Source organism: Lissotriton vulgaris, chromosome 9 (genome assembly GCF_964263255.1).
Source record: "Lissotriton vulgaris chromosome 9, aLisVul1.2, whole genome shotgun sequence".
Lineage (NCBI taxonomy): Eukaryota > Metazoa > Chordata > Amphibia > Caudata > Salamandridae > Lissotriton > Lissotriton vulgaris.
In genome coordinates, this window is record NC_141697.1 from 829677049 (window position 1) to 829694587 (window position 17539).

Genomic DNA, 17539 nt, shown 5'->3' on the forward strand with positions numbered 1-17539 from the left:
TAATTTTGTTTTGTCACTTAATTGCCTTCCCCTTCTTGCTTGCTTTCTTTACTTTTATTTTTGGCACCCTACTACCTTTCAAGAACTGTATGTATGTATTCTTCATGCTGTTAATAAAAAAATAATAAAAAAATAATGTAATGATTTTTGTTTTTTATTTATATTAATATTTGTAGGTTTTTGTTATATGTTTTTAACATTGTAATTTGTTTTATTTTTTTAATTTTTAATATTAAATATATTTGTCTTTTATTTTTCAACATATTCATATTTTTCTTTATTTACTTTGTTTTTGAAATCATTGTTTTTTGTTCAAGATATTTTGTTTGTTTTTAATGTTGCACTCACTGAACCCCTCCGCAATCATTTTCCCTACTGTTGTACTGACTGGAGTGAAAATAGTAAATGTTACCCCTCCGCTATCCAACACTTTCCTTACTGTTGTACTAGCTGGAGTGGGAATAGTGAATGTTACCCCTCCTCAATCCAACAGGTTACCTACTGTTTTACTGGCTTGAATGGCTATTGTAAATATTACTTATCTGCAATGCAACACTTTCCCTACTGTTACGCTAAATGAATTGGGGATAGTACATTTTACCCATACATAATCCAACACTTTCTCTACAGTTGTATTGACTGGAGTGGAAATAGTAAATTTTACTCCTCCACTTTCCATCACTTTCCCCACCGTTGTACTTACTGTAGTGAGAATAGTAATTTTACCCCACCACAATCCAACACTTCCCCTACTGTTGCACCCATTGGAGTGGGAATAGTAACTTTTACCCCTCCGCAGTTCAACAGGTTACCTACTGTTTTACTTTCTTGAATGGCTATAGTAAATATTACTTATCCGCAATCCAACACATTTACTACAGTTACATTTGTTGGAAGAAGATTTGTAAATTTTACCCAGTTTTATTATTTTTGCATTGCGTGAAGTGGGAATAGTAAATTTTTTATATATTTGCTATAATGGTTTGCTAAGTTTTGTATACATTTTAGTGGGAATGGAATATGCATTAAATGTAAAATGTTATAATTTATTTAATGTTATTATTTATATTATTATGTTTTTGTTTATTTAAAATGATAATATTTGTATTCATTAATGTTTTTAATGCGTAAAATATAGTTTACTAAATTTCAATAATTTTACGTTGTTTACATTTTTCTTTAACCCCTTCCATGCTGATGACAGAACGGTTCCGTCATCAGCATGGGTTGAGCTGTGCTGATGACGGAACCGTTCCGTCATGACTCCGCCCGCGCAAGGCGGAGTCAGCACAGGCGGAAAATACGCCCCGCACGCAAAGGGTTAATTAGATTGGTTTGTTTTGTGAAGATTTTATGTTAATGGTATATGTGTAAATATATTTATTTGTTATATATTTTAATATTGTTAAGTAATGATGATATAAATTAAAATTATTAATTTAATTGTTTTTAAGTCACTATATGTAAATATATACTTATTAATTATTATATATGCATGTTTAACTTTCTAAAATTAAATTTATTTGTTATACATGTTCAAATATATATTAAATCTATTTTATTTTTCGAAATTAATGTTACTATTTAATGTATTAAATATGTATTATTTTAATGCATATATATATTTAAAAAAAGATATTGAATACAATGAAATTATTGACTGATTTTTTTTGATATTTTTGTACTTACCATTTTAAGCATACATAGGATGACGATACTCTTGACAGTGATGTTTTGGTCACAATATTTTTGTATGTCGATATGTTGAGGGTCAATATTTTTTTAGTGAACCATCGAGGAATTAGCAGTGGCTGAGATTAATTCAAGCATTCCATCCATCGCTTTTTTGGTTACTTCAGTGTAACACCCTAGGTAGGACAGGTATGCTCATGCATGGGTCCCCTGCACACTGTGCCACTGGAACCAGCTATACCTTTCTGGTGAACCCTAATAATGGCTAAAGCAGTCCTAGGTTGCTTGCGTACAGTTTCAGGGAGGACCAGGCCTCGCAGTTTGGTCTGGATTTCCCAGTTGAAGCAGGATCGGGATTAATTTGCATATTCCTGGGTTCAAACTGAGGTGGTACAGTCCGCAAAATAACGATGGACTGGGATGCAGACCTGTAATTAGACGAGCCTGAGATTAATGCACGCATTTCAGCCATCACTTTCTTGTATAGTTTGCCAGGGCTGGGGAGGCATACAGGGTACCGAAACACGCCCTGGTAAACTGCTTGGCCGACCACCCTGTAGGGGAGTGGGGGGTTGCGGCCGAGCTGTTTGTTAGGGCCGGCGGGAAAACGCCCGGTGCCCGCTAGGGTCAGTCTGGCCCTGGAGGCATGATGGATTCTAAGTTCATGTGTGAAAACTGTTACTTTTAATAAATGGCTCCCCACCCAGTGATATAACCTTATGTACTAAGGGGAAACACTTCTGCATGTTAATGAAATGCACATTTGTTTTTTGTGTGCCCCCAATATGTTGCCCCACGTCGCAAATGGCTGGGACCTATTTGCTCTTCCTTGGGCACTTTGAGGCATATAGAAGCACTAAGAATACTAGGATCAGATTGCTCCCCCCATATCGCTATTGCTGTAGCCAAATTTTTAAGGTGGGCCTGGATTATTCGAACACGCACTTTATTGACATCTGCTGCTAGCTAGTTATCATGCTTATCGATAGTAATACTGTCTTTATTTAATGAATCAAGTTTAATTGTATTATATATGAATTTTAACTAGCCTTACTTGTTCGACAATAACTAAATGGAATGTAATACTGTTTTATTCTGTGTATTGTCTATGTACTATTTATTGTGTATTGTGGTAGTGGTTTGCATTTGTATGTGCTTTTATGACTTCTTGTCGAATAAAGCTTTTTGAAATTGGAATTAGAAATGCACATTTTTTAATTTTGAAGATCTTTGATGGTAGTTTTATGTGGAACGTGCTTCTGAAGGACACGTCTTTACCTCTTTTCCTTCACTTTAGTTACAGTATAAACAGCTGTTCGCTCTTGAATGCTACTGATCTGTGAAGTTCACAGCCCTCCGGTGCTGCTGTTCAGCAGTGGGCCGCACGTGCAAGTCAGGAGGGGCACCAGAGGTCCCGGGCAGTATCTCGGGATCCCTCGCAGGCGTTTCTGTGGTCAATATCAGGCTTTCTTCGAGTGCACTCTGCCCCACATTCCAAGACCACTCGTCCCCATCACACATTGGCCCCTAGACGTGTTTGTCTTGCACTCCATTAATCATTCACCAGACTATATGTCCCCAAATCTGGTGAATCAGCTGAGCGCAGGGCGCAGAAGACAGCGGCAGCTCGCACCCCCTGAAACGGCTGCTGAGGCAGCGCGGGTCCGCTCTCACCATGGGCTTCGGCGATGTCATAGAGGAGCGGGGCATGGGGACCTTCCAGATCCTGCACATCACCCTGCTCACCATCCCGGCACTCCTCGTCCCCAGCCACAACTTCATCCAGACCTTCTCGGCCGGAGTGCCTGATCACCACTGCCGGGTGTGGACCGGCAGCAATGGCAGCGGATCGACAAACCAGCTCCGGGCCTTCATCCCCACCGACATGGGCGGCAAACTGGAGCCGTGCCGCCGGTACACACAGCCCCAGTGGCAGCTCCTGGACCACAACGGCACCCACAACGCCTCTGGGATTGAGACGGAACCCTGCCTAGACGGATGGGAATATGACCGCAGCGTGTTCGTCTCCAGCATCGTGGCCGAGGTAGGGCGTGATTGGTCACTTTATGTCTTAGTGTGCCTCGACTGACAATACCGAGGAGGACACACCAGTGGCGCCACAGAGAGGTCTCTATAATGGGCTGCATTTTGGCGTCCTTTGATGAAAGGCCATTAATATAGGTAAACCTTATTTTGGGTGGGGGCTGGGGGCATTGAGTAAGTCTTGATATTAATGAGAGGTTCAAGCAGTGGGTTGGTTGTTTTCTGCTCAATATAAGTGATCTCTTTAAATGGATTATGTCTAGGGCCTATCGTAAGTCAACATGAACCTTTACAGAACCGAAGGAGAGAGGGCGAAACTCTGCCCACTAAGATAAGCTCAGAAGAGAAAAAGTTTATGCTCCAGATGAAGCTGTATACATACAGAACCCGTTAATGCGGAAAGTGCGGTAGACCCCGAATTATTCGGGAAATGCGTGGCCACAGAATAGAACATTGCTAGTGTCATTGCTAATATTCCGACCCGTATCTTATCCTCATTCCCACTTTTTTTGAATTCTTGCAAGATCCGTGGCTTAAAGTCCGTACTAAATTTGTAAAAATGAACAAAAAAACATATGTGCAGTGGTACGGTTTTGATTAGGCGCTCACCACTGACTGCCGAATACCGTGGATGCCGAATACCAAGGGGCAGATTTACAAGCCCCTTGCAATACTTTTCTGCCACTGCTGCGTCACTTTTGTGACTCAGCGGCAGCGTAAACATTGCGCCACGTTGTGACACATTTACAATGTGACGCATCTAGGGAGATGCGTCACGTAGTAAAGCCCTGCGGCACATTATACCTGCGTCAGGTATAGTGTATGCAGGGTGGGCGTTCTGACTCAGGAAAGCCTCGTAAAAGTGACGCAGTGAAATCTACAAGATTTCACTAAATCTACAAGATTTCACTGCACCACTTCCAGGACGCGACTGCGTCAAAACCTTACACCTGCTTGAAGCAGGCGTAAGGAGTGACGCAGCACAGTAGGCCTGCAATGACCTTTGCGCAAACAGATGCTTGACGCATCTGTCAATCCTTGCGCCATGGTGTGTCGCATTGTAAATGCGACGCATATATGGTGGCGCAAGTTTTTTTTTGCATGGCACAAGGAAACTGACGCATCTCTGCTATAACGCAGAGATGCGTCAGATTCTTGTAAATCTGCCCCCAAGTATCTAGTCTTTATGCTTCTCCGTGCCTCATTCATCCACCCCTGTACACTCCCTTTCTCTTGATCTCACTCTTGCAGGTCATTTTCCCTCCCTGCTTCCTCTCCTTTGGACAGTTTACCTACATTTCTCTTCCTTCTTTCTTGTTTTTGTCTTTCTCTCATGCTCTGAGTCATGCCCAGATGATGAAAAATCCGCCCCAGACACTAAAATTGAGTGGGCCGATGCCAGCTGCAACCACCTGCACAAATTAAGCAGTTAGGCTTTGCTCACAGTACAATGACTGCGAGGTGCCAGTTCTTGGTAGTTCAGTCCCCTGAGCTGCTGGTCTGCTGGAAAATATATGCACCTACAACTTGGGTGGCTGGGGCTACATTTTATGCGTTTGTGATGAATGGGCAGAGTGCTATTGGGGTTGGCTAAATCATGACAAAGACATTATAATTGAGAATTTACAAATCACACTGTGCCTGGCTACAGAAATGATTACATTTTGTTATCAAAAAGAGGCTGGGCTTTCAGGAACTGCTTAGAAATTATTTAGATCATGCTTTGTTAGGTCGAAGCGGTCTGCGACATGTTAGGGACATTCAGCAAGCTTCCCTAGGAATGCATTCCCCCTGTTGCTTACCATTGGCTTTGTGGTTTGTAACTCACACTTGCTTGCCTTTTATTTGCTGGCTTTAATTGTCTTAAGCTGTTCAGTTTGAGTTCGTCCCTTCCCTTGCCCAAACCCCATTTACAGTATCCTCCGAGAGCTCCCTTTCTGTAAACAGCCCTTCAAATCTGGTTCTTACCTTGTCACATTTGCTGTGGAGTCAAAGACAGGGGTCACATGTCAGGCTTTTGTTTTCCAAGAAGATTGTCTTTGCTTTGCTTTCTCTTACTATAAAGTGAGAGGATTTATGTGACAATTATTCTGCCTACTGATGGTGTGCTGGTCGGAAGGCTGTAGGATGTTATTTTTTTCTAGCACACAACAACATTGAAATTTATGTGAATTACCTGTACAGGTTTTTAAGAATATGTCAGAATTAGGACATCACAAATGAAGACATTTTTTTAGTAATTCTGAAGCGTGAAAGAAACAAATATTTTAACACGATCAAAACAAATCAATATACTAGATGATACGTTTTCATATACTTTCTTTTGTGTGCTGTATACTTTCATCAGTAAAACTTTCATCTGTACAAATGTAGTGGTCTTGTCCATTGAAGATATGTTGCCTGTAACAGCAGTATCCTACCACACTATGCATACCCCACTTTACCCCACTCCACTCTATTCTGCACCGCTCCATGCTACTGCACAACACTCTGCACCACTCTAAATCACACCATTCCATGCCACGCCACACCACTCCAAACTCTCACGGCACTCTACTCTGCACCACTCCACTCTACGTCTCTCTACATCACTCTATGCCAATGCACTCTACTCCATTCTACTCTACTATGCATCACTGCATTCTTTGCCACAGCACTGTACACCCCTCCATTCTGCACCCCTCCACTCTATGCGACTGCACTCTATGCCAATGCAATCTACTCTAACCACTCCACTCTGCCCCAGTGCACTCTATGCCAAAACACTGTATGCTCTAATCTTCTCTACACTACTGCACTGTATGCATTCTGCTCTATACCATTTTACTGTCCCGGGCACAACTCCACTCTAAACTGAAATAGTCTACTCTATGCCACTGCACTTGGCACTCAGTGCTACGTCACTCTTCACTACATCACTCTACTCTACTCCACTCTACTCTATGCCACTACTGCAACACTCTATGCCACTGCACTCTAACCCAACTGCACGCTATGCCATTGTACTCCATGCTACTGTTCTCTGCATCACTCTACTCTGCACCACTCTGCTCTATGCCAATGCACTCTATGCCACTCTACTGTACACCACTGCTCTCTATGACAGTCTGCTCTGAAACACTGCATTCTCTGCCACTGAACTCTATGCCACTACACTCGGTGACACTGCACTGTATAACACTGCACTTTACTCTGTCCGACTCTACTCTATGCCACTCTACGCCAATGCACTCTATGTCACTATACTCTATGCCACTCAACTCCGCATCACTTTACTCTATGCCACCACACTCTACCCTGCACCACTTCTCTCTACTCTGCACCACTCCACTCTATGCCACTTCACTCCACGCCACTGAAGTATACGCCAATCTACTCTGCACTACTGCACTCTATGCCACTGCGCTGTGCTCTGCACCACTATACTCTATGCCACTCTATGCCAATACGCCTTATGTCACTCTAATCTACTCTGCACCACTGCACTCGGTGACATTGCACTCTACGGTACTCAAATCTATGCTGCAGCACTCTGTGCCACTCTATTCCACTCTGTGCCATTCCTCTCTATGACACTGCAATCTACCCTGTGCATCTCCACTCTGCGCCACTCTATTCTGCACCACTGCACTCTACGCCACTGCACTCTACCCCACTTTACTCAAAACCAATGCACTCTACACCAATCTAATCTACAGCACTGCACTGTATGCCACTATATTCTATTCTGCAACACACTATGCCACTGCACTCTACACCAATGCACTCCACGCCACGGTACTCTACAGTACTGCACTCTATGACACTTTACTCTGCAACACTGCACTCTCTGCCACTGAACTCTACACCACTCTAATCTGCAGCACTCTATTCCAATGCACTTCACTGCCAATGCACTCTATGTCACTACAGTATACACTTTACGCCAATACATTCTGTGTGGCAATGCAGTCTATGCCATTTTAACCTACAGTGTACCATTGCATTCTATGGCAGTGCCTGCTATGCCTCTCTACTCCACATCACTCTACTCTATGCCGTGCACTCTACCTGACTCTACTATGCACCACTGCACTCCTCAACACTGCACACTACTCCACTCCAGTTCACTCCACTCTACTCTAAGCCCCTCCAGTCTATGCAACTCCACTCTGCAACACTGCAGTCAATGTCACTGCACTCTATGCCACTACTCTATGCCACTGCACTCTACCTTGCACCACTACTCTTTACTCCCCTTCACTCTACTCTGGAGCAATCTACTCTATGCCACTGCACTCTACACCACTGCACTCTACCCAACTACCCTGCACAACTACACTCTATTCCACTATACTCTACTCTGCAACACTCTATGCCACTGCACAATGAACCACTGCATGCTACAGCACTCTTCACTAGTGTGCTCTGTGTCACTGCATGCCAATCTACTCTGCACCACTCTACTCTGCACCCCTGTGCTCTGCACTCTTGTACTTAACACCAATGCACTCTACTTCTTAAGACTGCACTCTACGCCACTCTACACCATTGCACTCTATGTCACTGTGCTGTACAATACCGTTCTCTGCACCACTCTACTCTGCACTATTCTGCACCACTCTACTCTGCACCCCTTTACTCTATGCCACAGCACTCTATGCCACTACACTCTATTCTGCAAAACTCAACTCTACATGATGTACTGCACTTCACCCCAATGCACTCCACACCACTCCACTCTACCTCACTCCAGTCTGTGCCACTCTAATCTATTCTGCACCACTGCATTCCAGGCCACTGCACCCTACCGCACTGTACCCAAAGGCTCTGCACTGTACGCTACTCTACACCTCTGCACTATACCCTGCACCACTTGCACCACTCCCCTCTACGCCACTTTGCTCTACTCTGAAACAATCTACTCTACGCCACTGCACTCTACACCACTTTGCTCTATGCCACTCTACTCCACTTTGCGCCGCTCCACTCTACACCACTAAACTTTGCGCCACTGCAATCTACTCTGCACCACTCTACTCTTCTACACTACATGCTACACTAATGCTGTCTGCACCACTTTACTCAAAACCAATGTACTCTACACCACTGCACTCTACATCAATTTACTCTGTACCACTTTACGCCACATCACTCTAGGCCACTCTAATGCACTCTATGACATTACACTCTAAGGCGTCCTACTACCTTAAACTCTACTCGACTCAATGATACTCCACTTTACAACACTCTTCTCCACTCTATGCCACTCTAAAACACTACTCCATTCTACAACACTCTATACAACTCCCTCTATGCCCCTCCATGCCACTTTACTCCACTCTATTCTACTACTCACTACTCCACTCTGCTCGACTCTATTCCACTCAACTCCGACACTCCATGCCACTCCACTGTATGCCACTCCACTCTACAACACTTTACTCCATTTAATGCAACTGCATTCTACATCAATCTACTCCACTCTGCTCTATAACACTCTACTCCAATCTAAGAAACACCCACTGGACCACTCCACTCTGTTCTCCACCACTCCACAACACTCAATGCTATTCCACTCTACTGTACAACACTCAACTCTACTCCACTCTACGCCCTTCCACTCTATGAAATTCTACTGCCCCCTCAACACTCCACAGCATTCTATACAACTCCACTTTACGCCAGTCCATGATACTTCACTTCTTTCCACTCTACTCTACTCCTCTCTACTTTAGGGCACTCCACGGCACACCACAACTCTCTAAACCACTACACAACACTCTACTCTACTCCACTTATGACACTCCATGCAATTCTCCTTTACTTCCCTAACCTCTTGCCATGCTTAACAGCAGCCACGCTGGTGAACAACATGGCAAAAAACATATTGACAAAGCCAATAGCTCTTGCATATGCGAGACCCATTAGATTTTCCACAGAGCTTTATATATCGTGAACTTGACCCGAGGGTTTCAGGTATCAGAGCACTTTACATACGCACCAGTTGTGTTACACAAGGACACATTCATTTTTGTTAGGCACAGGGAGATTACGTGATTTTCCCAGAATCACAGGATGTTGAGCATCCTTGCTGAGACTCAAACCCGGTTCTCCAGATTTGAGGTTGACAGCCCCCCTACCTACCTACCTGTTAGGCCACATCCTCTCCCCCTTTGCCAATGCTTGTTCTCTGTGAATTTTAGCTAGTATATAGGCAACAGTACAGTAGTATAGTGTTTTGAGTGTGTGCGTAAAACATTACTAAAGTTTCATATGCTGCCAAATACTTGCTTTCTCTTACAATATGTGATAATTCACTGACTCTTCATTGTCAAACTGTACTATGGATGGATTACGAAAACTAGATGCTAAACTGTCATCCGTTTCTAAGCCTCAGACCCTTCTTTATTCAGCGGGAACAAATGATTTTGCTGTAGAAAAGCTCAGCGAGTTTATGTACCTGCTGCAGAGATAGGTGTGTGACTCGCAGGGTCCCTCTTTGCGGTCTTGTAGGCCATGTTCTTCCATTCACATTTTAGAAGCGGGAAAAACGAATGCGGTTGACTTGGGCAACAAAAACACCTATTGTGCACGCGCAGCACATGGCTGTACGTTTTTTGTCATTAGTAATTCACGCGTTCGATAAGAACGGCTTAGCCTTGAATATATCTAGTGTTTTAAATGGGCAGGTACTGGATACCTGCACTTATTTATTTTGAAAGGCAGAGTACCAGCACTTTCTCAGTACTATTGCAGTACATTTAGTGGGAGAGTACCGGCGCTTCTCATAAGCAAACAGGCACTCCGAATAATAAGTACCAGCACTTTATAATTCCATTCAAAGCCCTGATTATATTTCCACCTTTAAATGTACATATTTGCTTTGTAATCAGTTGTCGCCTAGGGAAAGAACCAATATATTTAACACCCTGGTCAAGTTGCGTACCTAGGCTGCTATGCACAGTAACATCTGGGACTCGTGAACCAGGGCGCCGGGGCATAGGCAAGATGCAGCTGACCCGGGTGTGAAAGGCCCTCTGGACCCAAGTTGTGCCTGTCTGTCTTTTTCTACCAAACTGTTGTTGGGGAACTCTCTTTGATAGCTTGACGAGAGCCGATGGCGTCCCTTGCACACGCTGCCAGGACGGAAACCATTGCTGTCTGAAATCTGTTTCTTCGCAGCATTTTCACCCTTCGAATGCTTTTTTGCTGAGTTGCAAAAACTCGTTCGAGTCTACCTATCACCCATTTCGAGTTAATTATTGCTTGTCTCTTTATTAACTTCTTGGAACATTAATCCCTTATCGCCATCACAGTAGGTTATCCCTCTGGTTACCCGAAGTACCCTTCTGATTGTTGTAACTCTTAGCAGTATGTGCAACCCGCTGGCTTAGACCCAAACAAACTGTTGATGTCCTCATGTACCCGATTACATTTCTTTGTACAGAAACACTCATACTGCATCTCAATACATAAACCGATAGCAGACATCTTGGGCATGATTCACAAAGGGGTCTGTACTCGTAGTGGAGGCCCTGTAGTCGTAGAGGGACCTCCGAACTGAGTTTGTCATTGCAGAAGTCCTGCCACAAGTGAGGGCCGCCCCCCCCCTGCCATGACTGCAGGGCCTCCACCACAAGAGCGGAAACCCTTTGTGAATTGGGCCGGTGATGTTGAAATTGCAAGAGACCCTAATGACCTGTTGTGCTGAGGATTTGCAATATGTAACCCCCCCAACTTTCTTCCTCATCACTCTCCTCAACGTGCAATAGGACCATCAACTGAGATTGCTTCTGATTACTAAACATATACGGCCACATGCATCAAAGTTAGCATTTGCGATTTCTTAATTGCGAAAATTAAGGAATCGCAATTAAGAAATCGCAAATTGCTATGCATCAAAAATCGTATTTTTATTTGCGATTTCTAAAAATTCCTTAATTGCGATTCACAATTTGCGAATCGCAATTAACCCCTTCCAGGCTCATGACGAGCTGGGCTCGTCATGGTGTAGCCTCCTCGCACACTGATGACGAGCCCAGCTCGTCATGAAGTACGGGATTTAGTAAATCCCAGCACAGGAGGGGAATTCCACTAGCGCGGATGTGGTTAAGGAATCTCTTCCCATTGATTCCTATGGGCCAAGAGGCCCATAGGATGAATGGGAAGGCATTCACAAATTGCGATTAGCATTTTGCGAATCGCAATTTGTGAATGCATTTTCAAGGGTGCGGAGGGGGGTCCAAAGGACCCCCCCCTGCACCCCTGAAATGTAACTTTAAGTGCAAGTTTCACACACACATGTCCCAAGGACATGTGTGTGTGTAACATGAAACATTCAAAAATGTTTTTCTGTGCATTTTTGAAAGTTTTTGCAAATTAACATGAAGGTCAACTTCATGCTAATTTACCCCTTCTTATTTGCGAATTCGCAAATTAAAAATGATCATGCATTGCATTTAAGAAATCTCAAATTGCGATTTCTTAAATCCAATCGCAATTTTAGAATTCGCAACATGGTTCCGATTCCTAAAATTGCGAAAAGCATGATGCATCCCAAATTTGAGAATTGCATTCGCAAACGGCCATTTGCGAATGCAATTCTCATTGATGCATGTTGCCTACATGCATCAATGAGAATTGCATTCGCAAATAGGGCCTGATTCACAAAGGTCAACTAGTCCTGAAGTCTATGTTTTGACCTAAAGTCTAACCTCAGACATGAAGTCTAAGTTTGGATCTGAAGTCTATCTTTAGGCCTGTAGTGTAAGTTTAAACCTGAATTCTAACTTTAGACCTGAAGTCTAAAGTTAGACTTCAGGTCTAAAGTTTGACTTTAGGTCTAAAGTTCGACTTTAGGTCTAACGTTAGACTTTAGAATTCAGGTCTAAGTTTACCTTCATGAATCAGGCCTGTAATGTCTGGATTACTTTCTGGTAATGTTCAATACCCTAATTCGACATTCCTTTCCTCATTGCTCACTATTGGAGCAGTGAGGCCTGCGTCACCACGGGCACTAGAAATTTCTTTTGTTTCAAAAGTATAGACGTACTTACCCCTTGTCTATTAAAGGGATAAACACTCACAACTTCACCTGTTATCCTGAGCATTCCTTTATACCCTTAGCCTACCAGGGTGGGTGGTTGTGAACATGAGTAATGGGATGAGGAATATGGAATCAGAGTAATGAAGATTACCAGTAAGTAATGCAAACATTACCATCCGCATCTACATTTCTTATTCCATTTCTCACTATTGCAGATATACCAAAGCAATACCGTTGGAAGTAAAAAATATGTGTACATGACAGAAATCAGGGCATTTATTCAAAGAAACATGAGCTCATCACATACGCAACTGTTAATAATACATTTCTTGTATTCAAAACTATTGAACAAACTCTAATTCAGACCAGTGGGCCAAACCTGACCGTTGATGTTTAGCAAAAGTAGAAAATCTTACCCAGGTCACCACCACAAAATGATCAGTGATAGAGACACCTCATTCAGCTATCCGCATGGGCGAGCAATCCCAAACCTTTCCTGGAAGCTGAAAGCCAGAATACAAATAGGAAATATAAATTACTTATTTAACCCAATGGCTTAAAGTAGAAGGGGAATCTTTCTGCCCTTATTGGCCTGACCAAAGTTAATGAACCCTGAATTAAACTTCCTGAAATCAGCTTTTCTAGAAAGTTAAAACCTTAACAGCTCTGACCACATCAAGCGACTCCCCATGAAACAGATAACTGTCAAAAGATAGTACTGGAAGGATTATCTTGTATGATATATGATATTCCCGATTCACATTTGGTACAAAATGTGCCCCCAGTATTAAAACCATGAAATCCTCAACAATTGTGAGATAAGGATGGCAACACGTTAATGCTGTTAGCTCTCCTATTGATAGCCATGCCCACAAGAAACACAACCTTCAATGTGAGGTATTTGTGGGGAGGTGAATATATGCATTATGGTCACTCTAAACGAATAAGAGGTCCAGGTAGTGAGGCGCAAAGAAAGTTCAATTTAAGAGCGACGAAAAAAGGAAAGGGGAGGAAGGAGTCATTAGAAGAGGTAACACATAAGCTCAAGTCTCAATTGAATAAAACGACGAGTGTTCAGAAAGGTATTGATTCTGAGAAAGAGGCCTTCTTATCAGCAAAAAAAGAGAAGTATAATAGGAAGCAAACCCAACAGGATAAGGAGATTCATGTAACCTCAAAATTAGCAAAGACACAGGCTCGGCAGTCCCCCAGCAAAAACAAAAGTAATGCATACCGGGAAAGTAGCCCTAAAGTGATAACTAGATTAAATACACTACATCATCAAGGTGTTACAAAGTTAGAAGAAGTGGTTGATAGAGGGAATAAGTGGCTTTACTTTGAACACGTAAAATTGGGAAGGGGTGGCAAAAAATCTAAAAAGAGTGGGTATTTAAATAGAGCACACCTACTCAAGGTTTTTGCCCATTGCCCAAGTTTAAATGGAATAGGCTCTCGAGATCTAAGAAAGGTGGGATTCCAAACAATTGGGGAGGGCAAGGAGGTCACCAAAGTACAGCTTTATTCGGGCTTGGTGACGTCCGCAATAGAAAACGCAGAGCAAGAAATCCGTAAAGAGGGGATTCGCCTAGTGCCCAAAGAAGAGTTCGCGCCAGTGTTTAAGGTGCCCCAGCAGAAACCTTTCTTAAGGTATCATGCAGGCTTAAGCAAGAGGCAGGTGAGGCTCCCCGATGAGGAAATAGAGGAAGGGAGAGAAAATTTTAATATAGTAATAGACAATACAGATATGTTGGAGGCATGGAAGAATTGGAGTAATACCTCCAGCTTAGCAGGACCTTCATATAGTTACAGGGAAGATTCAGTAGTGAATGGGCCTTTAAGTGATGTAGAATAGGCAACGGGGCAGCCACAGAGCATACAATTGGTCTCTTGGAACATAAATGGATTGGGAACACTTTTAAAACGTGAAACTGTGAAAGAACTTGCAAAAGAGAATGAAATTATTTGTATACAAGAGACCTGGCTCTGTGGTGTTCCCCAAATAGTTGAAGGGTTCCGACAAGTCCACCGTGCAGCTGTAAAATCAAACTTCGGGCGCCCCGCAGGTGGCTTGTTGACAATGATATCAACAACCCTAACAACTAAAACCATTTTGATACCTGTAAAGTGCAAGTGGCTTTTAGCCTGCAGAATCCAAACCACACTTGCGGATAAGAAATATAAATTTATACTGATCCTAAATGTGTATATGCAATGGAATTCAACAAAGGAATATGGGGTCGAATTGTTACATTTTAAGAATGATATGGATGCACTTTGTGATATGTATGGAAATGACCTGATTGTGTTAACGGGAGATTTTAACCATAAACTAAATCCAAAATTGTCGGATCAATGGTACTCAGAAATTCTAGATGCATATGATATAAAAAATGCAGAGTTTATGGAAACAAAAACCTTTACAGATGCGGTGGAATTGGGCAACTATTTATCAAATAAAAGTTTCTTTTGTTTAAATGGAAGGATAGTCCATGACCGCCCGGCAAAGAAAACTTTTAAATATGGGGCTCATAATTGCCCAATAGACTATGTGTTTTTGCCGGCATGGAATTTCGAGTTAGTGAAAGATTTTAGCATTAACCTCATGGAATGTAGTGATCACAATTTAATAAAGTTAGAATTGGGAATAGCACAATATATGGTTTGCGACAGAGTTATCTGGCAAGAGACAGAGTACCCGAAGCGGATGACCACTAGGTTATCTGAAAAATCTATAGAGAAGTTAGCAAGCCTGCAACATAAGATTCAGCTAGGTTGTTTGAAGGGCCAAGACCTATTCTGGTTTGTGGAAAAAATAAAACAAGTAGTAGAAAGTATAAGTATAGAACTCAGGCCCACTGCAAAAGAACAGAATAAGAAAGGAAATACTCAAAGTAAGAACGGAACATGGTTTAATCAGGATTGTTTAATGAAAAAAAGAGAAGTTAGGAGAGAAGAGCGTAGCCTACGCAAAAAATTTACACGAGCAAAGGCGGAAAACTTAATAAAAATAAAGAGAGAATATAATATGTTAATCCGCAATGTAAAAAGGATTCATAAAGAATCTTGCTGGGGCAAATTATTGGAATCCATTGAAAATAAGAACCTACGGCAATTCTGGAAGTTAATACAGTCAGCCAGGGAACCCTTGATTGCACCAATGACCTGTGTAGTAGAGGAAGATGTATGGGCTGAGTATATTCAGAAATTGTATGCCCCGGGGAGGTTGTCGGATAATTTGGTACCAAAGAATTGGAGAGATCTAGTAGGGGATCTCAAACATGATTGCTCAGTAATAAACATCCTTAGGATAATTAGGACTTTAAATTTAACTAGAGCAGCAGGCCCGGATGATATGCCGGCCCTGATATTAAATTCAAACCAGCCTTGGTGGGCGGAATTCTTCTCAAAAATGTTTACTTTAATACTAGAGCAAGGGCTAATACCTGCAAACTGGAAGGGTGCAATAATAAGGCCTCTGCATAAAAAAGGAGATGTACATGCCCCTAAAAACTACAGGCTAATTAACCTATTAGATATAGGAGAAAAGATTTTTGCTAAGATGATACTCGGTAAGATAAAAGAGTGGGCGGATCTTCAGTCAATCGTACCAGTGGAACAGGGTGGGTTTAAAGAAGTTTAACAACAATGGAGGAGTACCCCCTAGATGCAAGATATACAGTGTAGGGATTTCCTCTGTATCTAAAGCATAAGGCTTAGGTTAGCAATAAGTGCCCCAACCTTGAACCGGACAATAATTGTCTTTTTGAGAAGACCCCTCACTCACCAACCTAGTTGGTGACATGCTTCATCATCGGGGTCCCACCCCATAAGCCGAATGCCTATGGGGTGTGCTGCGACACCTGGTTACAGTGGAGCGGGTTCTTTTGTTTTTTTTATATGTGAGAAAAATTAAGTGAAAAGTGTGTTAAAAAGGGACAAAACTGCTCACTGCAAAGACTTTATTCTTGAGTGATTTGTCCCTATTACAAATATCGTGTGGCACCAGTGCCTATTTAGGAAGGCTGTGGTGTCTCAAAACGTGTGGTATATCTAAAAATAGCGTAGTGTGCTATGTGTGGTTTAAAATTTAGGTCTACATGTTTCAACCATTTCAAAAAGATTCTATTGGTTTTCTTCAGGACCGTGTTTTTTGAACGGGGTGGTCCGCACACGCTAAGGCGCGTCCAGCCCTCGTCCAATTTGAAGACCACAAATTATGGTCTTGTGTAAAAAGTTGTGTTTTATCCTGGATCAGGAAAAAACCTGTAAGAAAAAAACATATAAAGGGTTGGGTTGTACCGGGTAAGACAATACAAAGGTACACACTTAGTGGATAGGTGAGCTTTGTGGATTCACCAGAGCTGTAGTGGTGAAAAAACCTAAGGTTCAGGTCGTACCAGTGGTCTGTCTCTGATAAATGACAGTTGTGCCCAGGCAATATTTACCGCATTTGTGACGTGTTGGGCTAAACTGTTTTGTTCATCAACTGGTTCTGTGCTAGACGATCTATATCGTATGCTAGTGGTAAACATACTGTGGGGGAGGGGAGGTAGGGGGAGAGCGATCACAACCATTCACACAGCAGACACACAGCATGCCGAGGCATACCTATAGGTGAGCGTCCAATATACGGCAGTGCTTTGGAGGTGCCGCATGCGTTTCTATAGATTGCACAATGCAAATAGTGCTAGCGTTGCTTACACGTGAAGCGTTAGAATTTTGCTTCATGGGCAGCGGGAGTTCCAAGACGGCAAGCATCCGTCGCCTGGAACCATG

At 42.6% G+C, this 17539-nt stretch overlaps 1 protein-coding gene across 1 annotated transcript in view; it reads left to right on the forward strand.

Moving 5' to 3' along the window:
- Positions 1-3268: 3268 nt before the first annotated feature.
- Positions 3269-17539, forward strand: part of LOC147692319 (solute carrier family 22 member 6-B-like) — a 509964-nt gene continuing 495693 nt past the window's right edge. Inside the window, exon 1 of the mRNA XM_086938568.1 lies at positions 3269-3736. Coding sequence (XP_086794694.1) covers positions 3368-3736 — 369 coding nt within the window. The 5' untranslated portion in view covers positions 3269-3367. The remainder of the gene's footprint in view (positions 3737-17539) is intronic.